This window comes from Rhinichthys klamathensis, unplaced genomic scaffold (genome assembly GCF_029890125.1).
Source record: "Rhinichthys klamathensis goyatoka isolate OS25496 unplaced genomic scaffold, OSU_Roscu_1.1 h1tg000011l_1, whole genome shotgun sequence".
Classification (NCBI taxonomy): Eukaryota; Metazoa; Chordata; class Actinopteri; order Cypriniformes; family Leuciscidae; genus Rhinichthys; species Rhinichthys klamathensis.
Window position 1 is genome coordinate 155,040 of NW_026606564.1, and position 27,582 is coordinate 182,621.

A 27,582-nucleotide genomic window follows, 5' to 3' on the forward strand; every position below is an offset into this window, starting at 1 on the left:
TATAACGTAACTCCAGGCCTGGAGCATAGACAGTAAAAGCTTGGAGTACCTTTTATGACGTCACGCCCAGCCTAGTGGCAGGGAGGGGGCGTGCTTAAAACCACTGTAAAACGCACCAACTTTTCATATTATATTCAGCATTTTGGTGTAAAAAACATAAAAAAAAACAATGGTGGGCGGTTCTTATCTTTATGTTTAGTAAGCACATTGCATTATCTTCGTGAAAAATTTTACCTGCAATTTACACTTTAAGAACTGCACGCAACGCGTCTAGTGCACGCATTTGACAAGCAGATTTTCTCTGTTTGCTTTCACTTTAGACATAACCAACTTTGTTTATGTAAACCTTGTGTGTATTTGACAGTATCAGCGCAATAAGACTCGAAAGATTAGTCCAGTATGCAAGTGACGGCTTTAGTTCCTGTGAGCGTCGGGTGTACGCGCTCAGAAAAGCGCATGTTAGAACAGCGCATCAGCACGTGAACTAGCAAGACTTTGACGCACATGCAAATAATGAACTTTTGTGAATTGCAGTGTCCCGTGAGTGTAACTCTACCTCTGCGTTTACATGTGATGTGATGTGAATGTACGTCGCGTTGTACAGTATGTTGAGATGAAGGCGCCTGAATTGAACTGATAGAATGCACGATACTATGATTTTTCTTCAAAAGCAGATCGTGGAGACATTTTAATCGTCCATGATCAAAAACCACGTGAGACGCACACCCCTAGTTGGAAGTTTAAGTTGCTGGCGCTCATGCTTAGTTCACGGTCGTCACGTGCGCATAGGAAACACGCCACCCTATCGGCAAGGCTCATTGGCAGAAATATTCATATCGGCCGATGCCGATGATGGTCATTTTAAGCTTTTATCGTCCGATACCGATCTTGTCCCGATATCATCGTGCATCCCTAAATCATTTGTTGAGTAAATCTACTTTATTTCACTAACTGTTACATTGCTTCAGTGTTACTTTTACTCTCTATAGATTGGGACCATATGAAAACTGAAAAGTGTCTGTGTTTAACATTGAGGATTTTACTGTGTACCAGTATATAACCAGCAAAACGCTTTTTTTCCTCATCAAATAATTCATTCAAATTCATTTTGAAAATTTTCTTGGTCGTGTTCTAACTACAAACACACTAAGAAAAGTGATATGCAACATATTTTGTTGTGGTATTGCTGGGATCATTCCAGTACCCAAAAGACAATATACCACCAGCACACCAGCATCCCATGCTGGGAGCCAGCAAACCAGCAACAAGCATCCCATGCTGGTCCCAGCGTGCAAAGTATACCTTATGCTGGTGACCAGCAATGCTGGATTTTTCAGCAGGGTTGTTGGGATATCCTGTTTGACAAGCAGTTTGTGGTCGAATTAGGCTAAATCGTGTGTACAATTAGTGTGTGCTGTGAGTGTGTACATGTGCTGACTCACAAAGTGAAAATGAAGCAGACAATGGTGGAGATGAGGATGAGGACCTGATTGGACATGGCTGACTGTGTCCAGTGAGTAGCACGATGAAGATCATTCTGAGAGCCAGAGAGAAACCGATTATGGAATTACATTGAGTTTATTGTATATTTAAATTTTTGGCTGAACTGTCCTTTTAATGCCGTCTACAGCAGGCAGACAAATAGTTTGATCAATTGATCAACACTACAATATAACAAATGCATGTCTATACTTTCTTCAAAACATATACTCACAACCATGTTTTCCAAGGCACGTTTTGCCAGCCAGCAATTCAGAAACACAGGGATGAAGAGGTTCCGTAGAGGAGGATAAAAAATCTGTTACAACAAAGACTACCCATTAAACTTTCACAGAAAACTGAAGCTTTTCACCAAAACAGACATTTAATACGTAATAATAAATAATCTTATAAGAATGCTCAACTGGTTTTTAAAATGCCAAAGTAGGCTCTAAACACATATCAGCCAAAAGGGAACACATAAGGTCTAATCTTCCAACTTGAATGTTTTATGCAATTGTTTCTACAACATAAATATCTTAAATGAAATTTCACTGTTAAAAAAAAAAGAAGAAGTTGTAAACAAGTTGCTATATGTGCTCTAAAATGGTATTTGGTTTCTATGGTGTTCAGCTATGGTGTTGAGGGTGGTTGTGTAGTGTGTGTGGTAGGTTATGAGTTAAGAAGCAAAGATTAATACTTAAAAAAGTTTAACTTACTCCAATCACAAAGGGCACTGTGTCAATCATTTCCAAGATAAACGCTATTTGAAGAACCTGCTGCCATATGTTCCCCTAGATTGTTAGAGAGATAAACAAACAGAATTAACACAGATGGTATCAATAGTTGCATGAAAAATATATCAGTAGATTGACTCTTTAGGGTCATTGTTTTGATATTGATGTTGGATGTTCCTGTAAACTGATATGGAAAATACTAAAAATGAATACCTTGTATCGTAGATATGTCAGCAGGATTCTTATGAATAAACATATGACTGCAACAGACACCTACAGAAAATAGCTATTTGTTAAAATACATCAATAACTTTATATTAGTTCCATAACACAAACCTTTCAAAAAATAAATAAAATAAGTTAAAAAAATTGTGGATATTATGAGATTTATCTGCAGAACTACCTGAACAGCCCAAAGCGTGTGATTTCGTTCAACCCAAATAATTGAGGCCCTGGTAACAATAAAGGGTTATTAACATGGTGCAAATTAATAAATCAAAGCAATTTTATATAGAATTTCTGTCTTGTTTTTGGTTTGTTTGGAAATACATACCAGTTGATTTCAAGCAGGGTATAATTTTTGTATGTGCAGCCCAAGCTGTGAGTAGAGGGATTACATTATTTTGAAGCAGATATCACTATGGAACAGTCATTTTATAGAAGTATAAACTGAATAAAAATGTTTTACTAATCCACATATAAAAAAGTTACTTTTACAAATTGAAGCAAGGTTTTTATTTTCTAGTTTTGTTGTATACAAACGTCTCGGTTACGGATGTAACCCTCGTTCCCTGAGTAGGGAACGGAGACGTTCCGTCGGATGACGACGAATGGGGGTTTCGCTTAGAAGCCAATCAACTTCAAATACTTCAAAACGAGCCAATGGCAAAGAAATGCCATGGGTCTGCGGAATTTGCATAGCGTAACTCCGCCTCACCTCGTGAGTATATAAGGAGAACGCTGGCAGCAAATAGGCATGTTTCTTCGCTGAGGAGCCAACCTGAGTTCAGGCGATCCCCGCGGTACAGCGGAAGTGGCAGGAAGACGGAACGTCTCCGTTCCCTACTCAGGGAACGAGGGTTACATCCGTAACCGAGACGTTCCCTTTCGTTGTCACTCCGAGTTCCGTCGGATGACGACGAATGGGGATACCAGTCTAATCACGCCACTTCTCAGCTGTCTTCCAGTGCCCTGCGTAAATCTGAGATCCCTGTCGTGAGACTAGCACGGACGAAGGACTCCTATTTAACACAGGAATACCAAGGTACACTGGGGAGCATATCCCAGGTCTTAGGGAAGTATGCAATTACTGCCAACCCAGAGGGGGGGGACTTAGAAATACACATATGACCCGAGGGATGCATATGGGGAATCACTGGGGTATCCAGCCGCAGGTGGAATATTTCAACCCCAGGGGTGGCAAGGTGGCTTGCCAAGGGAAAGACACATGCTCAGAGAGGCTTACAGTGGGAATACACATGTGGGGGTAGCTCCGGGAGGTACCATGCACACGGGAGGCACCTAGCCGACGCGCAGGCAAGAGACACTGGCGCCGACGTCAGGAGTGCTGGAGGAACTCAGGGCTTTCGGAGAAGCTCACCTGAGGAGAATATCGCACGTATCCAGTCCGTAGAGTGGAATGGCGAGCAAGCGAAGACACCTGAGCGGGTCCGGTACTAGCTGGTTGAAGCGAGTACATGAGAGGACACAGGCTCCACTCGGAGATTGTAGAATCTGGCGAATGTGTTAGGTGTTGCCCAGCCTGCAGCTCTGCAGATGTCTGTTAGCGAGGCGCCATGCGCTAGAGCCCAAGAGGATGCCACACTCCGGGTGGAGTGGGCAGTCACACCAAGGGGGCACGGTCGACCTTGCTGCTGGTATGCCAAAGCAATGGCGTCCACTATCCAGTGAGACAACCTCTGCTTGGAGAGAGCCTTTCCCTTCAGCTTCCCACCATAACAGACAAAGAGCTGGTCTGAGGTCCTGAAACACTGCGTTCTGTCTACATAGATGCGAAGAGCACGTACTGGACAGAGCAGTGCCAAGGCTGGGTCTGCCTCCTCCGGGGGCAGCGCTTGCAGGTTCACCACCTGGTCCCGGAAGGGAGTGGTAGGAACCTTGGGCACATATCCAAGCCGGGGTCTCAGGATCACGTGAGAATAGCCCGGCCCGAATTCTAGGCACGCTTCGTCAACGGAGAATGCGTGCAGGTCCCCCACCCTCTTAACGGAGGCCAATGCAGTCAGAAGCGCTGTCTTCATAGATAGGAAGTTTAGCTCGACTGACTGCAAAGGCTCAAAGGGAGCACTACTCAGGGCAGTTAGGACCACTGCGAGGTCCCAAGAGGGTACGAGAGGAGGGCGAGGAGGATTCAGTCTCCTCGCTCCTCTCAGGAACCTGACGATCAGGTCATGCTTCCCCAAAGACTTACCTTCTATAAGGTCATGCTGTGCGGCAATAGCGGCTACATAGACCTTAAGGGTGGAGGGAGACAGCCTTCGCTCCAACCCTTCTTGAAGAAAGGAAAGCACAACACTGATCGAACAACTCCGGGGCTCTTCTCGGCGAGAAGAGCACCAGCTGACGAAGAGGTTCCACTTCAACGCATAGAGGTGTCTCGTGGACGACGCTCTAGCGGAAGTGATGGTAGCCGCCACCGCTGGTGGCAGGGTACTCAAACCTGCCTCATCCCGTCCAGGAGCCACACGTGGAGGTTCCACAGATCGGGACGAGGGTGCCATAGGGTGCCCCGTCCCTGAGAAAGGAGGTCCTTCCTCAGAGGAATCGGCCAAGGAGGTGCTGTCGCGAGGAGTACAAGTTCGGAGAACCAGGTCCGGGTGGGCCAGTACGGCGCGACCAGAGTGACCTGCTCCTCGTCCTCCCTGACCTTGCGCAGGAGTTGCGCAAGAAGGCTCACTGGGGGAAACGCATATTTGCGGCCCCGCGGCCAGCTGTGCGCCAGAGCATCCGTGCCGAGCGTGCCCTCGGTCAGGGAATAATACTGGGCGCAATGGGTCGAGTCGTGAGAGGCAAACAGATCTATCTGTGCGTCCCCGAACTGGTCCCAAATCAGCTGAACCGTCTGGGGATGGAGTCGCCAATCTCCGGGGAGGGGCTGAAGCCGTGACAGCTCGTCGGCTGCACAGTTCAGGGCTCCAGGGATGTAAATGGCTCGAAGCGACCTCAGATGCTTCTGACTCCAAAAGAGGAGGTGGCGGGCGAGTTGCGACATACGGCGGGAGCGCAGACCACCTTGACGGTTGATGTACGCTACAGTGGCGGTATTGTCTGTTCGGACTAGTACGTGTTGATTCTTGAGCACGGCCCGGAAGCGGCGCAGAGCAAGACGTACAGCCTGCAACTCGAGGCAATTGATGTGCCATAAGCGGTGGGGTCCTGTCCAGGAGCCCGCGGCAGCACGTCCATTGCACATGGCACCCCAGCCCGTGGTGGAGGCATCTGTCGTTACAACAACATGCCGGGAAGCTCGTTCCAGAGGCACTCCTGCCCGTAGAAAGCTGAGGTTCCCCCACGGGGTGAAGGTCTGACGGCAGGTCGGAGTAACTGGTATTCGGAGCGTGCCGTGTTGCCATGCCCACCTCGGGACTCGGTCGCGAAGCCAAAGCTGAAGCGGTCTCATATGAAGCAATCCGAGCGGCGTTGCCGCGGCTGCAGATGCCATATGCCCCAGGAGCCTCTGAAAAAGTTTCAGTGGAACCGCACTCTTGCCCTCGAACTGTCTCAGGCAAGTCAGCAGTGACTGCGCGCGCTCGCTCGTAAGCTGCGCGGACATGGCGACCGAGTCGATCTCCATACCGAGAAAAGAGATCCTCTGCACGGGGCAAAGTTTGCTCTTCTCCCAGTTGACCCGAAGGCCCAAACGGGCTACATGGCGGAGTACCAAATCCCTGTGTTCGCAAAGCTGATCTCGAGAGTGAGCTAGAATCAGCCAGTCGTCGAGATAGTTCAGAATGCGAACCCCGTGTTCCCGGAGGGGAACAAGGGCTGCCTCGACGACCTTCGTGAAGACGCGAGGGGACAGGGCTAGCCCGAATGGGAGAACTGCGTACTGATATGCCTGTCCCTCGAAAGCAAACCGTAGGAACGGTCTGTGTCGAGGGAGAATGGAGACATGAAAGTAGGCGTCCTTCAGGTCGATCGCTGCAAACCAATCCTGGTGCCGCACACATTCGAAAACGCGTTTGGCGGTGAGCATCTTGAACGGCAGCCTGTGAAGGGAGCGGTTCAATACGCGCAGGTCCAGGATTGGCCGTAACCCACCGGTTTTCTTCGGAACAATGAAGTAGGGGCTGTAAAACCCGGACCTCATTTCGGCTGGAGGGACAGTCTCGATCGCACCCTTCGCCAGCAGGGTAGCAACCTCCGCTCTCATGATAGGGGCATTGCCACCGACCATAGTGGAGCGGACTCCCCTGAAGCGGGGAGGAGACCGCGCGAACTGAATCGCGTAGCCGAGCCTGATCGTTCGTGCGACCCAGCGGGACAGGTTGGGAAGCTCTAACCAAGCTCCCAAGGACTGAACCAGCGGGGTCATGCGAACCACAGACTTCCCGTCGGTGGGGCAGCGAGGCGGTATGACTGACCCAGACGTGGACGGCATAGCGGCCCGATGTGGGGGTGCAGTCATGAACCGCGCCCTGACAGAGGAGACCAGGGAAGGACGAACGTTCCACGGGGGTCTGCTCTGCCAGGGGTCTGGCGACAGAGGGGGATGAGAGTGGTACGGTCCGGAGACGGCGCGCACTGTCATCCGGCTCTGGGACAGAGGAGGACGAGGGGTGCACGGCCCGGGGGCGGCGCACCGTGTCGTCCAAGAACTCTGTGTGCTCAGGGATGAACGTGTTATTTCTTTCTTTAACCACATTAGGGTGCTGCCCACCCGTGGGTGAGCAGCGGGGAGTGGAGAACAAAAGATTCTCCCCGGCCCTCCACCGGGGGAAGGAGTGGTCCTGCAACCACCTCCTGAGAAAAACACGTCATCCCTGAGCAGCCCGTCTCAGGAGCGCCGCTTGGCCCGGCGTTTAGCGGGGGGGGGGCTGGAGAGGGCTGGGGCGCCTTCTTGCGACTTCCTCCGCGACCGGGCCCGGGTGGAGGCTGCTGCTTGGGCCGGGCGGGAGGGGCGGGAGTCGCAGGAGGGCGCCCTCGGCGGCGAACAGACTGAGTACTCTGCCCGGTCGGCTGGGTGGAGGCAGCAGCGGGCCGTCGGGGCAGAATATGCTTGATAGCCTCAGTCTGTTTCTGCGCAGTCGAGAACTGTTGGGCAAAGTCCTCGACTGCACCGCCGAAAAGGCCATCTTGCGATATGGGGGTGTCGAGCAGCCGGGACCGCTCGGCATCCTTCATATCGGCAAGATTAAGCCAAAGATGTCTCTCCTGGACCACGGCTGTGGACATCACCAAACCCAGGGAGCGTGCGGTCACCTTCGTCGCTCGGAGAGCAAGGTCGGTGGCGGCACGCAGCTCATTGAAGAGCCCTGGGTCCGTCCTACCCTCGTGCATGTCCCTGAGCATCTGGGCCTGGTAGACCTGCAGAATGGCCATGGCATGCAAAGAGGTGGCTGCCTGTCCCGCAGCTCTGTAGGACTTCGCCACTAACGTAGACGAATACCTACAGGCTTTGGATGGGTGCTTTGGCTCACCACGAGACGAAGCGCTCTGAGGACACAGTTGCATCGCAACAGAGCGTTCGACCGGGGGAAGCCCAGTGTACCCACGGGCAGCGGCCTCATCGAGGGGAGGAAAGGCGGATGAGATCATCGAGCGGTCACGGGAAGACATGGGAGTCTTCCAGGACTTCGAGATCTCATCATGCACGTCCGGGAAGAAAGGTATCGGGGCCTGACGCGGACGGGGGTCCGCAGCCTGACCCAAATACCAGTCATCCAGCCGCGAGCGCTCGGGACAGGGCGGAGGGTTCCACTCTAACCCGATGCTTGCGGCGGCTCGAGACAGCATGGCCGTCATCTCTGGATCTGACTCTGGCACAACTGTAGTCACACCCGAAGGCGGCAGCTGTGATGAGTCTTCACTTCCAGCAGACTCCGACCCACCTTGTGATGCTGCAATAGACATGGCATCTTCCTCTGGAGCGCCAAAGGAAACCCGCGGGACACCCGAAGATGATCTCGCCGGAATCCCCTGAACACTCACGGGTTGCAGCATTGGAGAGGGTGCGGCTGGGCACGGACTGATAGTCGGCGCTTGGTTCCAAACCGTCACCCTCAGATCACCCTGGCCACCAGCCGAAGTACTAGCTCTATTTCTAGAGTCAGTAGATCGGGGTGTGGATGAGGGGACCCTCACTCTTGCGAGATCACCGAGTCTTGACCGTAATGCTGCGATGGTCATGTTCCCACAGAGAGAACATGAGTCATCCACGAGTGCTGCTCTAGCGTGATCAATGCCCAAACACACTATGCAGCACCCGTGCCCATCAGAGTCGTCAACCAGCCTACCGCAACCAGAAGTGCACGGGCGAGGCATCTTTAAAAAGACGTGCCACGTGCAAGCTCTTTTGTGAGAATAGAAACCTGATTGTGTTGAAGCGCTCAGGGAGAAACACACTCGCTGTCGAACCACAGACAGATAAGCAGGAAGTGCGCGCTCGCCGAAGATCGCCGTCACACCAACACCAGAGAATCTTGCTCGTTTGAAGAACTGACAATTTCAGGAATGGCTTGTGGAACGAAGGATTAACTTGGCTCCAAAGCGAAAACATGCCTATTTGCTGCCAGCGTTCTCCTTATATACTCACGAGGTGAGGCGGAGTTACGCTATGCAAATTCCGCAGACCCATGGCATTTCTTTGCCATTGGCTCGTTTTGAAGTATTTGAAGTTGATTGGCTTCTAAGCGAAACCCCCATTCGTCGTCATCCGACGGAACTCGGAGTGACAACGAAAGGGAACTCATTCTACTTGGGCAAGTATCATAAATGAAGTCTGCCTTCAAACACAATCATCAAGCATGTAGGGAATTGACTATAAGAGTCAAGAAATTAGAGACTGTAGTGCCTTTATGAGCAGAATCTTTCAGCCCATTACTGTTTCTCAGAGTCTGACACGATTTTTTCTGTATAAACACATTTTCCTTTAACCCTTGTATCGGGTTCCATTCTGGATACGATTTTTTGGTTGCGGGTCAAATTGACCCTAATCATATTCAATACAATTCAAGAACAATTACACTATATAAATAAATAGATAAATCAGGTGAAAACAGTAAATCTTTAAATGCTTCTCACACATTACAACAAAAATAAATATAAGAACATATTATTTTTAAAACTGTATTTGACAACTATTTTTAACCATTTGTTTAAAAAATAAACAGTATTGTAACTTGAAAATTTAGATTTTTTTTTTCATTTTAAATGTTTTTGTTTTATTTTTGTGAGCTTTCATAAAAACAGTAGAGCCAAAATCATGCATTCAATTCCCAGCGATATTAACATTCTTGAACTGATACAAATGTACGCCTTTTGTGCTGCGGTGTACATTTCTTTGCATAAAAGTGTCTCCCAAATGTATTAATGTAAATTTAAATACTCTCAGAGGATAGTTGAGAAACTGATATATATTTTAAAAAAAATTGGGTCTGTGCAGCTGAGGTTAACCATGAAATTGCGGGTCAAATTGACCCACTAACATTAAAAACGTCAGCAATTTTGTAGACGCATTCCACAACAGTGTCAAAACTTTGCAGGCATGTTCATAACCCTAAATGAGAAATTGTCTCAAAATTTAACAAAAATATCCTAGGGTTATTTTGTGTTCCGGGTCAAATTGACCTGCAACATCATTCAAGGGTTAAGCCTATACATTGTGAATCCAGTGAGTGTAATTAATCTTAAGGGAACCATCTCATTTGGCTAAGGGCGAGCCTTCCAAAGTTTCTGTCCATCAAACAATGAATAATATCTACAGTACCATGTGTGTTGATGTTGTCCTTCGTCAGACAGCACTCTGGATATGTACAAAATGCAGCTTAACACATTGAGCGAAAGATAAAACAATCGCACCCAGAGACCTGAGGAATAAAAATAGTGTTTATAAAACATTTTAGACATAGTCGTACAATAAGAAGTTTCATGCACTCAACAAGTGTGACAAACTTTTGTCACATAAATATGGAACATATCACACATTTTAAACTAATAAGTAGAACTAAATTTAATTTTAAACCAGTATGAAATTCGAAACTCGATTATTTTTTAATAATGTGTTGAATTTATGTGATGTAAACAAGAAAGAATTCATTTTAGCATTTGTGATTGTAACAGGAAAATAAAAAACAGACATACTCGATCGTTGGTTTTTGATGAAGTAAAACTGGAGGCGTTCTTTGAAACTATCCTTACTGGATATGTCAACCTGCATCCTATGCGGCAAAACACATGGATGAGAATGACTGATTAAACAAAAGAAATGACTGTTTTCCATCAATAAAATTCTTTTATAAATAAGATGAGTCCAGGAGGAATTAATCCAGTCCAAACGCTATACAAATCTCATTCATGGGATTTTCGGTTAAAAAATTATAAGACCCCAACTTGAGTTCACCCAATAAATTTCAGCCATTTCCACCACTGGTTGCACTCCATCACACTGGAGTTTTACTAGTATACTGTTTTTGCACACCATCAATAACTAATTGTCACAGTATAGGATTACAAAACCGTGACAAGGCAGTAACACCAACTGTCACGTTATAGGTCCAAACTAAATTAGCCTACACTAATGCTTGTTTTGTATGTTGGTTCAAATGGTCTTAAAACATATAAGGACATTTCATTCACTTACTTGGCATCGTTTTGCCGTGCATGATCTCGAAGTAATAAATCCCTGAATCTGTGTTTAAGAGGCAGGGATGCCACTTCGTTGTCACCATCAGCCATGTTTCTCCAAAAGCTCAAAAAACTCCTTACAAGATCACGACAACGTCCTATAAGCACAGGTTTTTTTTTTTTTTTTGACTTTTTTTCTCAATTGTCCAGCTGCAAAATAATACCAAAGTGCGATTCCTGTTTCGCTCCCTTTGTCTCTCTTCCCTGAGTTCCCTCACGAGGGTAAACGCTCACATCTGGTGTGACTGATAGACAGACTCAATGACTACAAATTGATGTCATTAGATGTCAGCGGCTTCCCCTCAGCATCAGCGTCTTCTCACACGTGCGATTGTCACTAGCCTACATCTTAAAATTCAGCGCTTATAAACATTAAAGCATCGGCCAAAGATCTTTGCGCATGTGTAGCCTACAATTAAAACAGTTCCAACGAACGAAAACACTATAGCCTACTATGTGGCCACAGAATACAATTCAATTACGCGAACACAGAACCGAGCTCTTGGCCAAAGCACTTGTAACACTCAACCATTCAACCCTGTTAATCGATACATTTATATTGTAGTATATTTTAGTTGTACATAGGCTACATACAATATAATTGGTTGTATGTATATGTGTGTGCGTGTGTGTGTGTGTGTGAGCTTGTTTTTCTATCTCGGTGGGGACTTCAAACTGAATCCACAAAGACTCATGGTGAATTGTCACCGTGGGGACCTAAAGGTCATACAGAATGAGTTTTTTTTTTTTTTTTTTTTTTTTTTTACATGTAAAAAGATTTTTTGAAAAAGAAGTTTTCTGTAATGGGTAGTTTTAGGGGTAGGGCTAGTGTAAGTAGATAGAATATACAGTTTGTACAGTAGGCCAATAAAAACCATTATGTCTGAGACTGAGAGAGTCCCCACAAAGATAGCGAACCAGACATGTCATATGAGTCATTCTAGAATTTCGAGTCTCCCAGATAAACCTTCTTTTATTTAAATAATAATAATAATAATAATAATAATTTTTTGAATCAGTTTTGAATAATAACACAAATTATATTAAACTATCTCTAAAAATAATGCTTTATGTATATTTAGGGAAAAAAAGATTATTGGAAATATTAACTAAATGACTCCCACTCCACCTATTATTGACTGTCTCTGCCTCCTGATTCATACATTCAACTTGAATTATCATGAAACAATTAAGTCTAATTTTAAAATATTTTTTTGTGTTTGCTTTATTAAGTTTTAAACAATTACAAATATTACAGAAATATCTATGCAATTTAATTAATTTTTTTATTTTTTATTTTATTTTTTTGTCTGCCCCTACGTTCTGGTCAACTCCTCTGTTATAAAACAAAATAAACCCTCCAAAGCATTTGTAGAAAAAGCATGTGAATTGCACCAAGGGATGTCACTTCCTCTGGTGGGAAATTCTGGAAAGCAGTGATTCTTCTCATTATTCTCATTAGTGTCATTATTCTTCTCTCATTAATTTGTACAAAATGTTTAGGATACACCAATAGTAGATTTAGTATTTGTCAAATCTATTATTGTGATATTGCAGTGAATCTCTCATTCACTTTTTAAAAAACGATAATATGGCGAAAACCCATAAAATTCTGTTTTTAGACATGCCATGTGGTATGGTTTGAGGTTAGCATTTTGAGCTAACGCACAAAATGGTGGAAAATATCAACTCTGTTATCGTCAACCCAAGTTTCCACAATATTTTTCTGTATTGTACATTGATGTTCAGTCTTAATATTTTAAATCTTACAGTTTAAGATCAGCAAACATTGAAAATGTTGAATTTAAACAGAAAAGAAAAATCCTATTTTTTGTTTTCTTTCTCTACTTGAAATGTATATTCTGGAATGAGTCATATATATACACTCACCTAAAGGATTATTAGGAACACCATACTATGTTTGACCCCCTTTCGCCTTCAGAACTGCCTTAATTCTACTTGGCATTGATTCAACAAGGTGCTGAAAGCATTCTTTAGAAATGTTGGCCCATATTGAAAGGATAGCATCTTGCAGTTGATGGAGATTTGTGGGATGCACATCCAGGGCACGAAGCTCCCGTTCCACCACATCCCAAAGATGCTCTATTGGGTTGAGATCTGGTGACTGTGGGGGCCATTTTAGTACAGTGAACTCATTGTCATGTTCAAGAAACCAATTTGAAATGATTCGAGCTTTGTGACATGGTGCATTATCCTGCTGGAAGTAGCCATCAGAGGATGGGTACATGGTGGCCATAAAGGGCTTGGACATGGTCAGAAACAATGCTCAGGCTGTGGCATTTAAACGATGCCCAATTGGCACTAAGGGGCCTAAAGTGTGCCAAGAAAACATCCCCCACACCATTACACCACCACCACCAGCCTGCACAGTGGTAACAAGGCATGATGGATCCATGTTCTCATTCTGTTTACGCCAAATTCTGACTCTACCATCTGAATGTCTCAACAGAAATCGAGACTCATCAGACCAGGCAACATTTTTCCAGTCTTCAACTGTCAAATTTTGGTGAGCTCTTGCAAATTGTAGCCTCTTTTTCCTATTTGTAGTGGAGATGAGTGGTACCCGGTGGGGTCTTCTGCTGTTGTAGCCCATCCGCCTCAAGGTTGTGCGTGTTGTGGTTTCACAAATGCTTTGCTGCATACCTCGGTTGTAACGAGTGGTTATTTCAGTCAAAGTTGCTCTTCTATCAGCTTGAATCAGTCGGCCCATTCTCCTCTGACCTCTAGCATCAACAAGGCATTTTCGCCCAAAGGACTGCCGCATACTGGATGTTTTTCCCTTTTCACACCATTCTTTGTAAACCCTAGAAATGGTTATGCGTGAAAATCCCGGTAACTGAGCAGATTGTGAAAACGTACAACCGTACCAACCTAGAAGCTTTGCGTAGTTTCACTACGTGAAATATCACAGCACACAGAGAAGGAAATGATTAGTTGAATAAAGTCATTATTTTTGTTCGTTTTTTTCCGCACAAAAAGTATTCTCGTCGCTTGATAAACTTAAGGTTGAGCCACTGTAGTCACTCGGACTATTTTAACGATGTCTTTCATAAGTTTTGGGCCGGTCAGTTTCGATCCCTTAAGAAGCCTATATGGAGGAGTGATCCAGCTCTCAGATTTAATCAAAAATATCTTAATTTGTGTTCCGAAGATGAACGAAAGTCTTACAGGGTTGGAACAACATGAGGGTGAGTAATTACTGACAGAATTTTCATTTTTGGGTGAACTAACCCTTTAACAAGCTCCTCCCGTGTAGTTCTGGGCTGATCCCTCACCTTTCTCATGATCATCCTTACCCCACGAGGCGAGATCTTGCATGGAGCTCCAGACCGAGGGTGATTGATGGTTATTTTGTATTTCTTCCATTTATGAATAATGGCACCAACAGTTGTCTCCTTCTCACCACACTTCTTGCTGATGGTCTTGTAGCCCATTCCAGCCTTGTGGAGGTCTACAAACTGGTCCCTGATGTCCTTTGACAGCTCTTTGGTCTTGCCCATGGTGGTGGAGAAGTTGGAATGGAAGATACAGATTATGTGAACAGGTGTCTTTTATACACATAACAAGCTGACATTAGGAGTACATTATTAAAGTGACAGGACTAATCTGTGTTCCACATGGGCACATAACCAATCTGAGGGAGGCAGAATTCTTGCTGGTTGGTAAGGGATCAAATATTCCATTCGATTAAATGCTAATCAATTTCTAACCTATAAATAATGTATTTTTCCTGGATTTTTTGGTTGATATTCTTTCTCTATCCATTAAAATAAACCTACCATAAAAATTATAGACCCTTCATTTCTTTGTAAGTGGGCAAACTTACAAAACCAGCAGGGGATCAGATCATTATTTTCTCCAGTGTATAGCATGGTTGTGTTGTGTCAATTAAATGTTTTAAATCACAACTGTGCTGAATGACTCATGTATTGGCAAAACATGTCCTCACATTTTATGAACTGATTATTTGAACATTTTAATAGGCTGTTGACCATCTTGTTTGCTAGCATTTATATATAACATTATAATATCATTCTCATAATTGCACTTCTTTCTCAGTCATGCCACACTGTGAACTGTTGAAGAGCTGTAGGAGTTCGTCCACAAGGAGGCAGCGTTACTTTTTCTTTTAACTCGAATAAAAATTCGCTTAAATCATGTTGTTCACACCCCTCAGTTTATCAACGAAGGATTTCATGCGTTTGCCCATCATGTCTTCTGTTCCACATTTCCATGCATGCACGGGTTCATAGTATGAACTGGCTAATGTTGATAAATAAGAAAACTAATATGTGTAATGTGTTGTGTTTATAAGAAGATTCTGAGCTTGAGGATGCTGTACTCTTGATCATTTTCTTTTGATATTCTGAGGTGGGGGAGGTCTGGCATTACTGTATTTCTTAATTCAAAAAGGTGCTTACATGCAACTAACATGCTAAATATAGAGAAATACTGCTTTTGAATGGACATTTTCACATTAGAGATGATAGAGCTTTTTATGGATCTTAGAAATAAGCTTTTTTTAATGGAAATTATTTCCCTTGATATATTTTAAGACCAGTAGAGCAAATTGATGGGCACAAAAACAAAACCAGCAGCACCTGTGGAATGGAGAAATATAAGAATCAAAATTTGAAGCTGAAAGAAATCTATTTTGGCACACACAATTGCAAATGGAGTAAACTCATGAAAATACCACACACAAAAAAAACACAAAAAAAAACAAACAAGATTCAAACTTGCAATCAACCAATCAGAATTAGAACAAATATTTTTGCACTATAGGCCTATTACATATTCATTATATTTTTACTTAACTTGTTGTCTTTATTGTTTAAAGGGATCCTATAATGCCCTTTTCACAAGATGTAAAATAATATCTGATGTCCCCAGAGTGTGTATGAAGGTTTAGCTCAAAATACCCCACATATATTTTTATAGCTTGTTAAAATGGTCACTTTTTGACCGTTTTGTGTCCCTTTAAATGCAAATGAGCTGCTGCTCTCGGCACAGAGGGCGGAGATTCAACAGCTTGTGTTAGCAGCTCCGATTACCTCACAGGGACATGGATTGAACATTTTAAAAACTTTTAGCCTTTTATGTTCAAACCAGAGTCGGACAAAGATGGAGAGACTCAAGAAGTGACAACATGTAGAACGCAACAGGACATTTCTGAATGGTTAGTTGATGAATTTATGTAGCTGATGTGGAGTAAACTATCTTTAGTCATTGATTAGCATGTTCTGTCATGATAATCTATAAATGCGTTCCCGGGGGCGGGGTTTATGTAAATTTTAGGGTTAGTGATGTCACTAACCATGGAAGAAGCACATTGTAGTCCCTACCAGCCGTTTGTTGTAGTCCTTAAAAAACGATTTCTGTAAAAGAAAATATCTCCCTTGCTTTGAACGTTGAGTGTCTTAACGTTGCAGATGTTGTTTATGCTCAAACAGCAAAATTAGACACTAACTAAAGTTAAAAAAAGTGAAATCATAATCAACCACCCCTTTAATATACTGAATAAATCTGCAATGAAAAAAAGTTAATACAACCACCTTTTAAATGTTTATATTTCAAAATTTGAGTAGCAACAAAATTAAATCATTAAAATGTTGATTTAAAAACTGCCGTATGTGCAAATTTAACTCAGTTTTTATTTGAGTGTTAATAAGTAAATACATTTAATACATTAATTGATTATTAAATAAACTGTTTTCAGCTGAATGAAAATGGTTAAAAAATAATTTCACTATCAGTAATATTTTATATATATATATATATATATGGGTGTTTCAAAAAGATGGACCCAATTTCAAACAAATATATTTCAAAATGGCAACATTAGGCTGTTCATTGAAACTGTGTGCATCATTGAAACTCTATGCCCCGCTCTTTCATGTGGTGAGTTTCATTCAGGGGTGGTTCGTGGTTGCAGAGATATAATCAGAGGCGGACAGAGTACAGAGCTTTGTTACTTGAGTAAAAGTACAGATACCCCTTGCTAAATTTTACTCAAGTACAAGTAAAAGTACTACATTCAGATGTCTACTTAAGTAAAAGTACTAAAGTACTTGTTTATAAAAGTACTTGAGTATCAAGAGTACAAGAGTAGATTTTCTAAATATTGCATTACTAATCTACTGCCACAGTACTTACATTTATGCACAGAAACGTCCTACATGGAGTTATGAAAAATGTTAATGTTAATACCTTGGAGAATGTAAAAGGAATTGAAAGTAAAATCAAGTCATTTTCATCTTTTTACCATGTTGCTTTATTTAATTTAATAAAAATTTTTGGGGGTCCCATCTTTAAATGCGGGGACAACACACACACACACACACACACACACACACACACCACATGTAAGGGTGGCGCTGCCAATAAAGCACCTAAAAGCTGTCACAAAGAACCGGCAAAAGGAATGATTATGAATATGTAAAATATAGCAAGGAGATATTTCAATTGTTTATTAATAAACACTTGTTAATAAACAAGTGTTTTCTTTGTCAGTGTCGGCTAGATGAAGTTGACGATGCTGACTCGCGTTCTTCAGTAGTGAACGCGCCAGAGAGAAATGCACATTTCATACGGATTACATAAGCAGAGAACAGTCTGTAGTCTGTTTTCTTTCGTTTTGAATTTTTCTGTTTAAAAGTAGACATGTCTGTGAGAGGCAAGTAGGCTACCTTATACACTGTGTTTCGGTTCAGTTATGAGACGAGATCCAGTTCACGTGCCGGCGCCTCCGTTTCTTATCTATCGTCTGCTATTTACTTCTTATTTATTAAACCCAGGCAATTGGTTGATGAAACATTGATTCAAATTAAGATACAATTAATGCAAAACGAAATTCAGGTTAAAGAAAGGTTTTGTGTTTTCTGTTTGATGTCTCTGTGAAAGTTTTAAAGCATTTTTTATGCCGCTTTCAGAGCGCTCACGTCCGTAACGGAGAACACGTCCATAACATTGTTTTTTCCTCATAAATGCAAACCAGAAAAATCAAATAAAACAAAATTAATATTTTATGTACTGTGGAGACTGAGCGCCAACCCTTCTTCATTCGCTGGGTAGTAGCCTACTTTGGTTTGCGCAGTGTAATTCACATAATCAGTAAACATATATTTTGCCTCCTAAAGTTTTTTTTTTAAGAAATAAGAAATCCCTCGTGGCTACGCCACTGCCACATTTGAACCTGACTGTGTTAAACACACCACATACTCAAGAACATCAAACCAAATGCTTGGCTTACATTAATGTGTAATATAAAATCTGACCATGGAGTTGACTTTGGCAGAAAACTGAAAGTGATTGCTGATAGGCTGTCCCAATCAATGGCGCCTGCACAATCCAATCACGTTTGAGAGGGAAACAACAAATAGAGGGTTTCCGAGATTTTTCTTTACTTTTTTTTTTTTTTTTACTCAGGTACTCACGGTTATGGATAGAAATGTATTGGAGTAAAGAGTACAATATTTGCCTCTCAAATGTACTTGAGTAAAGTCATGAGTACTCCCCAAAAATGATACTCGAGTAAAGTACAGATCCCTCAAAATTGTACTTAAGTACTGTACTCAAGTAAATGTACTCCGTTACTGTCCGGCTCTGGATATAATGATTAAAAACATCATTATATAAGCGTATGATGAGGATCATGAGACCAACCAGTAAAATCAGAACACAATATGTTTATTGCAGGAAGTATTGTATGTACATGCTATCACAAAGAAGCACAGAATATATATTTACAGTAGAAATGTTACAAGGTGGATCACTATTGGGCATAACAACTGCATAATACTGAAGTTATGAATATATCTTTGCTTTGAGATATTCAATAGACTCACAACACTCCTGCTGATTAGGAATTTCATGTGCAGTAAAAAGACAGACCTACTTACTGTCATGCAAGAGCCAATGTGACTTTGTAAACACTGATGCAACAATCACCAATAGGGTGACATCACTTAATAGTTGATACTGATACAAATCACAACAGAACAGAAGAAGGTTTCTGTAAAATGGAAAAACAACTCTGTACCGACAACAATGCAACAGATAGGTGTGCCCATGCAATGATCAAACAAATGCTTTGAACTGTAGTTCACTGTCAATATTCAACATAGATTTAAAAAGTAGCTTGGTTTTACTTGCATTCATGCAGTTCACTCAAGAAAGTGCTTTACAGAGAATGATGCAACAACTGATTTAAATCACAAACTGCTGGTGTACAGTTGTCTGGTCTTTACCATTCATTGGGTATATTTGATAAAATAAAAGATTGTTTAAAACATTGTAGGCCATTTTTAAAAGACAGATATTATAATTCTCCATCACTCTCACTTCAAGTGGGCACAAGGTGAATATTGTTATTCATAAAAGTTGTAAATAAATGTTTTGTATATTTTAGTAATTTACAATTGATTTTAAAACATAGGCAAGAATGGGGTAAGACGAGCCAGTTTTCATATGTCAGGACAACTAATATTAATTGATTTGATGAGAGCATTTTTAACATAGGGCCATTGAAAGATGATCTCTTACAAGCTCAACTTGCCTTAAAGCAATTTTTCCCCACACAGTAGTAAGTATTTCAATGTTAATATTTAGCCAATTTACTGATATATATCAACCAAGTCCACAACATGCATGATATCGCCACATGGGAACATTGCAAGGGCTAGATTTTAAATCGGTTACACAAATGCTTGTTTTCTGGTAAAATGTTGGTTTCAAATACCTATAGTTCAAACCTGTATCAAGTTATTTGAACAATCTTTTTCCTGGGCAATGACAGAGGAGATATACCATGAAGCCTATACAATGATGTCTATACAACAATTATAACTACACATTGACCTTCAAAATTGATGAATAATAAGCCTGCCCTGAGAATTATTTACTGGAGTAAAAAGAGTGACAGCAAGGGTTATGATAGTGTGCTCAATTCCATCACGGAAAGCCAAATATTAAACCTTCAAATATACTGCATAAAAATTGTTTCCTAGATACAGGAGGTGTCTCATCTTACCCCACTCTTTCCAACTGTGCCTTGTGAAGGTATTCAAACCCTAAAAATGAATTCTGTCATTTGGTGAATTACAAAAATCATTTAATTTTATTATTATTATTATAAGAAAGAATCGAGAGAACCAATAAATAGTTTTTCATTATATATATATATATATATATATATATATATATATATATATACATGACCACTATTCATTATTTAGCCTGTTTTCTTATTTAGGGGCTGAACTTTTCTATGCAGTGTCTCGGTAGTCTGGAAGTGTAGTTTCCACTTCCTGATAACTGAACAAAAAGTGTATATAAAAACACCTTTTCTTTTTTTAAACTGTCCTTCCGGAAAAAATAAATTCTGAAAACGCTAAAATAGATTGAAACAAATGTCACATAAAAAAAATTGATATAAACGAATAAAATATCAAGCTTGACACTGAAAATGAAAGGGGTTTGAACACTTTTGCAAGGCACTGTAGTTTAATTTCAATTTAAAACAATTTGCAAATATTTTTTTTTGTAGATGAAATTTTACATTTTACATTAACAAGCATTATGAAAATGCTTGAGAAAGTGTTTTACTTGTTATGAATGCAAATATATTGAAAACTTTAAGTAAATAAGTGCAAACATAAGGCTAAAGGCCGATGCACACCAAGAACAATAACTACAATGATACCTATAAAGTTTGATTCATTGTTCAAATTCTATAAGAATATCAAAGACCACAGCTATTAACAACAGAGGAATGATATCATTGGAATCACTTTAAGAACAAATTTTCCCCCGGCTGATGAACGATAAAAATCGTCAGAATCCACCCGACTTTAAAGGGTTAGTTCACCCAAAAATGAAAATTCTGTCAGTAATTACTCACCCTCATGTTGTTCCAACCCCGTAAGACTTTCGTTCATCTTCGGAACATGAATTAAGATATTTTTGATGAAATCTGACAGCTGAATCACTCCTCCATACTAGTCCATAGGCTTCTTCAGGGATTGAACTTGCCGGCCTCGAAAAGTTATTAAAGACATTGTTAAAATAGTCCAAGTGACTACAGTGGCTCAATCTTAAGTTTATCAAGCGACGAGAATACTTTTTGTGCGCAAAAACAAACAAAAATAACGACTTTATTTCAACTATTCATGTCCTTCTCTTTGGGCCTCTAGTCAGTTAACGTAGTGTGATTCCGTAGAGCTACGTCACACGTAGGCTCACTATTGGCCGACGCTGGTCATGTGCGTGATGCGTGTGACATTCAACAACAGAAGCTTACGCTATTACACTAGTGAACTGACTCGAGGCCCAAGGAGATGGACATGAATAGTTGAAATAAAGTCGTTATTTTTGTTTGTTTTTGCGCACAAAAAGTATTCTCGTCGCTTGATAAACTTAAGATTGAGCCACTGTAGTCACTTGGACTATTTTAACAATGTCTTTAATAACTTTTCGAGGCCGGCAAGTTCAATCCCTGAAGAAGCCTATGGACTAGTATGGAGGAGTGATCCAGCTCTCAGATTTCATCAAAAATATCTTAATTCATGAACGAAGGTCTTACGGGGTTGGAACAACATGAGGGTAAGTAATTACTGACAGAATTTTCATTTTTGGGTGAACTAACCCTTTAAGGAGCTAAAGCATCAGATGACATAATTGCAGCACTCGCTCATAGTACACAGAATGTTATCATTAGGTGTTGGTGTGGAAGCCAATTATTGTTACAGTTAACTTTCTTGGTGTGAACAGGCCTTTCAAATATGGAATCTGCCATCTCAGAAATCCTACTGGAGTGATCTAGTTTAGTGAGTATTGTGTTAGGCACTCTTTCCTGACAACTTCTCATCAAAGTCCCATGGACAAACTTCAGCCATGTTGAGGTAAGAGGACGGTGTTTGTGTTGTGTGGTTCTCAGTTGTTGGTGTGTGTTTATCATTTGAGTTAACACTTGGCAATGGCTCTGTCTCCCAGGGGCAAACGTCAGGACGTTTACTGCTGCTGATGGCGGTCTCTCTAGTAGAGCTCCTTTTCCTGCCAGATGCCACCATGGCAGCTTGGTCTCCCTCGGATGATTGGCTTGTGCGTCGTTTCTCAGAGGGTTTGCTTGAGGAGCTTCTCCGCTCCTTGCTCTTGGACCTTCGTTTATCATCCTCTTTATCCTTAGCTTTCTCTTTGGAAGAGCAGGATCCTTTTCTTTTCGAGCAAGAATCTCTTCTCTTTGAATGGTGTGTGGGGCTGGAAGTCTTGTCCTTGTTGGGGGACAGAGGGGGATCATAATCCCAAGGGCAGATATCCACCATGAGAGCTGGAGGCTGCAAAAGGCTTCCTGTGGACTTTGAGATATCTGAGAGGACCATCCTGGGCTTTCCATCTGTGGGTGTGACACTTTTCTTGCGTCTTGTTCTCTCAGGGGACAGTCCTACAGGCTCCATTTGTTGGACAGATGGATCTTCGAAGTTCCATGGACTAGCGTCTTTGTGGGCAGTGAGGTTGAGAGGAGATTTAGGTTTCCTCCCTTCATCCCTGTCCCCAGTCTTATCTCTGGAGCGACGGCGATTTGACGGAGATTGGCCCAAACCTTTTTGTTTGTGTTGAGACTTGTGTCCAGTTTTTGCACTGCTCCCATGGATCGTGGTGGTTTCAGAGGGGGCAATGGAAACATGCTTTTGGGCCCTCCCCTCCGATGGAGTGGGTAACTCCTCCATTTCCCAAGGGCACACCTCAGAGAGGTCGTACAGGTCCTTGCTCTTCCCTGGTTCAGAACAAATGGAGGGCTGACTGCCGCTCACCTGCTGCTTCATGATGCCCATCTTACTAGGCGTTTTGGTGTACTCAACCGACTGGCTGATGATCATTTTTGGAAAACACTCAGGGGATTCATTGACTTCTGAAAGCGCTGTGCTATCCCTTGCTTTAAGACCCTTTTTACTGGCATCTTCCACACTGTGAGTCTTTCCCGCAATGCCCAGTGTCCTTTCTTTGGCACTAGTAATGACAGACAGTGACTTCTGTAACATAGAGGTCCGAAGATGTGCAGACTTTTTTTCTGGTGCTAAATTATGTGCACTGGCGGACTTGCACACTAAGGGCACTGACTCAGTAGATTCCGCTAACTCAACCTTTGGCACCTCATGGTTCTTCTTGTTGGACCTCCGGCCCATCAAGGTGTCAAGCAGAGAAGCCTCAGTAGTAGAGTTCTCCATTTTATCTTCAGGCACCCCATTGGTTTCCCCACCTTGGTCATGTGTATGGTCATAGCTATGAGATCTCTTCAGTGAGAACATCTTGCTCTTCAGCGATTCTTCCCTTGACTTCCCAGAGTGAGACGGGTCAAAGGGGTTTCTCCTCAGGGTGCTTCTGTTACTCCCATGGTCACTTCCATCTCGATCTTCTCGGCTGTACTGGCGACTCACCGTCTCAGGTATTTCTGTGATACGGCGCATAAGTGTCCGTCCAAGTCCCCTCTTGGAACTGCGTTTTTTCTGTAAGTGAGGGTTATTAGCCAGCATCTTCTTTCTTTTATAGATCTCCAGTTGGGAATAGAGTTTCTTGAGCTCCTCCTGACAAAGGCAAAGAACACACACACACACACACACAAAAAAACTGCATAATCAAGATTTTCCTACTTGTGTCACTTGTAGAAGAACAACTTCATTAAAATATCCCAAAAATGTTAAATTACACCATGATTTACTCACCCTCAAGCCATCCTAGGTGTTTATGATTCTCTTCTTTCAGACGATTACAATCGGAGATATATTAACAAATATCCTGGCTCTTCCAAGCTTTATAATGGTAGTGAATAGGGTGGACAAGATTTAGATGCCCCCAAAAAAAGTGCATCCATCCATCATAAGAGTACTCCACACGGCTCAGGGTGGTTAATAAAGGCCTTCTGAAGTGAAGCGATGCATTTGTGTAAAAAAAATATTCATATTTAAAAACAAAATAACTAGCTTCCGACAGACGGCAGTACGCATCGATTTACGACGAAAGAGTAACCCCTGATCTGACGCATGGCGTATTGACGAACGCAGAGGATAGTTCAAAATAAAACATGATTACGAATTAGTCTAAACAAGTCTAAAACAAGAATGTTTGATATAAGAGAAGAGGAGTTTTTTGCCCAGCCCCATTTCTTTAAACCGCGAGAGGCGTCAAAACTTACGATACTCCTACATCCTACTTCATACATCGCGTCAGGGGTTACTCTTTTGGCGTAAGTCAACTTGCGTAGGCCGTCTGCCGGAAGCTAGTTATTTTAGTTTATAAAGTTTTAAATACGGATATTTTTGCTTCAGAAGGCCTTTATTAACCCCCTATGAGTTGTATGAATTACTTTTATGATGGACGGATGCACTTTTTTGGACTTCAAAATCAGGACCGCCATTCACTACCATTATAAAGCTTGTAAGAGCAATGATATTTTTAAATATAACTCTGACTCTGTTTGTCTGAAAGAAGACAGTCATATACATCTATGGCTTGAGGGTGATTAAAAAAATGTGATAATTTTCATTTTTATGTGAACTATCCCTTTAATAAAAGCTAATTTTCTTAAGATTTTATTTGGGTGTTTTTGCCTTTATTAGATAGTATAGTAGAAAGTGGACAGGAAGTGAAGAGGAAAACAGGATTGGAAAGGGCCAAGAGCTGGGATTCGAACTCCAGTCACCCAAAGCGCAACTACGCTGTGTGTCAGGGCACTGATCACGACACTATCGGCTCCAACCACACTTGAAAGTTCCCATAAAACATGGAAACCCAACATGTGTGTGTAAATGATCAAGGGCCAGTAAAGAGGTCTTACCCTAATGTCTTCAGGGTCCAGACTATGCTCACTCCAGGCTGATGTTATGCTGCTGTTCAGGCAGGAGCCTGAGTGACCCATATCCAGCTCTTCTTCATACGCCTCTGTGGCTATATCCTCCCGGGTATGAGTTCCAGTGAACAAGAACTGCAGTGAAGGATGAAACAAACTATGAATATTTCATTAAAAACATAACCATAAGCTGTTCAATTGATTTCTATTCTATATTCTATAGATTTAAGGACAAGGATAATAATCACCTTTGGAATGAGAAGTAATCCCAGAGTAACTGTCACTGTCAGGTGCGTATGGACGAAAAATAATATTAGCATCCAGTCTGGATGCAGCCCAGTGCCAAGAGAGAACCTGTAGATGAGACAAATGCTTGTTAAAGGTGCCAAAAAAAGATTTTACTTCAACTCTAACCATACCTAGGCTGTTCCCCTAACTTTTTCGGGGGTTTTTTAATGGCAGATCAAAGCTAAATGATGGAGAAATATTTTAGGATCTGGAGCAAATATCACAAAATAGAGCTTCAAACAGCATAATGAGGGCAAATGTAATTGAATGTGGCGTGACATCTAAGGGTTTGTTCTGTTTATTTAAACGCTGTTTAGTCAACAGGGTTAAGTATCCTGGTGATGTTGTAGGGGTAATGGAGGTCACCGCTCCTCCGTTACGCAGAGTAATGAAATTCAGGCTCATTAAATCACACCGCCTTTCAAGGTCTGCTTTGGCAAAGCATCAAATCATCACTTTTCAGACAAACAGAGCTTATCTGCTAGAACCAGCAGGGGTTGCAGACATTGGCAAAGAATGAGAGTGAGGAGAAACATATTCTATTAAAATGCCTAGGCACTATGATACCTCCATCATAAATAATGGCAATGTATTTTTACTCTGCAAGTATACTCTAGTGCTAGTACTCCAACGCTCTACCAAAATTATTTATTGTACAAATGTAAACAAAAAATATCCTTAAAAATCAAATTTTAAAAAAAGTATTAACTGCATAGACCCAAAAATATGCAATATTATTAACATGACAAATGCTGACTATTGGCATTTTTGTAAATGGATACACATTTTAACAGACTAATGCATAAAACAACAAACACCCCACATAGCAAACAGACTTGGCCCAAATGTGGCCTCAAAATGGCACTGCTGGCGTGTTGCCGGCACTGGCATTCATCATGTCAGCCAACTCTGGGCCATGCGTGGCAATGATGGCACTGCATGCATGACGGCAAACAACATTTGGGCCGATTGTGGATGGGAGGTGTGTGGCCCAGATCATGTCAGCCAACTCTGGGCCATGCGTGGCAATGATGGCCCTGCATGCATGACGGCAGACAACATTTGGGCCGATTGTGGATGGGAGGTGTGTGGCCCAGATCAGTTTAGCGATTATGGCCCAGATCAGTGTAGCGATTATGGGCCTTTGTGTACTGGACAGTTATAAGTCTTTAGGGCTGCTAGGCCTATTAGTTTTCAGCAATGTTCACAAAATTCAATAATCATTAAACAATTCCCAAATCCATTTGACCTGAACAAAATATACATTTTCCTAACATGATAATTGATTTTTTTTTTTAAAATAAATTTATAGTTTAAAGAAAAAAGAATTCACATACAAAATAGTCATCATTTTCCATACTTTTTAGTTTAAGCACCACAAAATCATGTTAAAAACGTACTATATATATATAGCAGTTTATTAAAAAACGTTTGAAAAAAAATATCATTTAAAAAATGTTTATTTTGGCGCGATCTCCACGGTAACAGCAGCTTTTCTGGTTGGTGAATGAGGTTCACGTGATGTATGCGTCGTTTGAAATTTCTCCCGCTGAAGGGTGAAGAAGTCTGTCACTGTCAGACAACTGCTGTTCAGGTAAGTGAAGTTCGTCGCTCTCTTTCTTTGTGCTTTTTTAAATACCAGAATTCAAACTCGGATGTCACTTTGTTCTTTATTGAAGTGAACTTTTGCTTATATGGTAGCGGATCCACTGCCCCTTGAGAATGCGAGTACAGACTGACGCGACCGGTGCGATGTAATGTAAGTTAATGCTGTTAAAATGATAGGACAAATCACAGCGAAATCAGCAACAAACAACAGTAATTGACTTTTAAAGCTCAAAGTGATTCAATGGTTGTATAATCAGATTTAATTATATCTAAATCTAATCTGTGACTTTGATAATCAGGAGTATATGTCTGCTATTTTATGTGTGTGTGTGTATGTCTGTTCTTGTTTTTTAAAGGAAGTTCAAACAAAACTGAAAATGTACTCATCATTTTCTCTTAAGATTGGATGAGTTGGTTTCTTTTGATGAACACAAAGAACACATTTTGAGGAATGTTGGTGACCAGACAGGTAACTGGAATGTAACATTAAATTGGAAAGTGGTTCTCTACTGATTAAACATTTATTTTTTTTAATCTCTGCTGTGTTCAACAGAAGGAAGAAACTCATACAGGCATCGTACAAGTGGAGGTGAGGAAATGTTGACAGAATTTACATTTTTGGTTTAACTATTCCTTTAGTGGATAATTGCCGTTTTATTTTAACAGTTAATAAATTAAAAGTTAATTCACAGATAAGCATGTGTTTACACCACAGTTTTCATATCTAAACATTTTTAAGGT

At 41.9% G+C, this 27,582-nt stretch overlaps 2 protein-coding genes across 2 annotated transcripts in view; both read right to left on the reverse strand.

Moving 5' to 3' along the window:
• The window catches only part of kcnt2 (potassium channel, subfamily T, member 2), a 61,760-nt gene extending 47,158 nt beyond the window's left edge, over window positions 1-14,602 (reverse strand). Inside the window, exons 1-7 of the mRNA XM_056266592.1 lie at window positions 14,378-14,602; window positions 2,770-2,834; window positions 2,620-2,668; window positions 2,430-2,489; window positions 2,199-2,273; window positions 1,715-1,798; window positions 1,443-1,537 (exon numbers count right to left, since the gene is read on the reverse strand). Of these exons, the coding sequence (XP_056122567.1) occupies window positions 1,443-1,537; window positions 1,715-1,798; window positions 2,199-2,273; window positions 2,430-2,489; window positions 2,620-2,668; window positions 2,770-2,834; window positions 14,378-14,602 (653 nt within the window). The remainder of the gene's footprint in view (window positions 1-1,442; window positions 1,538-1,714; window positions 1,799-2,198; window positions 2,274-2,429; window positions 2,490-2,619; window positions 2,669-2,769; window positions 2,835-14,377) is intronic.
• Window positions 14,603-21,765: 7,163 nt separating this feature from the next.
• gpr158b (G protein-coupled receptor 158b) overlaps window positions 21,766-27,582 on the reverse strand; it is a 59,081-nt gene continuing 53,264 nt past the window's right edge. Inside the window, exons 9-11 of the mRNA XM_056262917.1 lie at window positions 25,194-25,299; window positions 24,934-25,080; window positions 21,766-23,683 (exon numbers count right to left, since the gene is read on the reverse strand). Coding sequence (XP_056118892.1) covers window positions 21,941-23,683; window positions 24,934-25,080; window positions 25,194-25,299 — 1,996 coding nt within the window. The 3' untranslated portion in view covers window positions 21,766-21,940. The remainder of the gene's footprint in view (window positions 23,684-24,933; window positions 25,081-25,193; window positions 25,300-27,582) is intronic.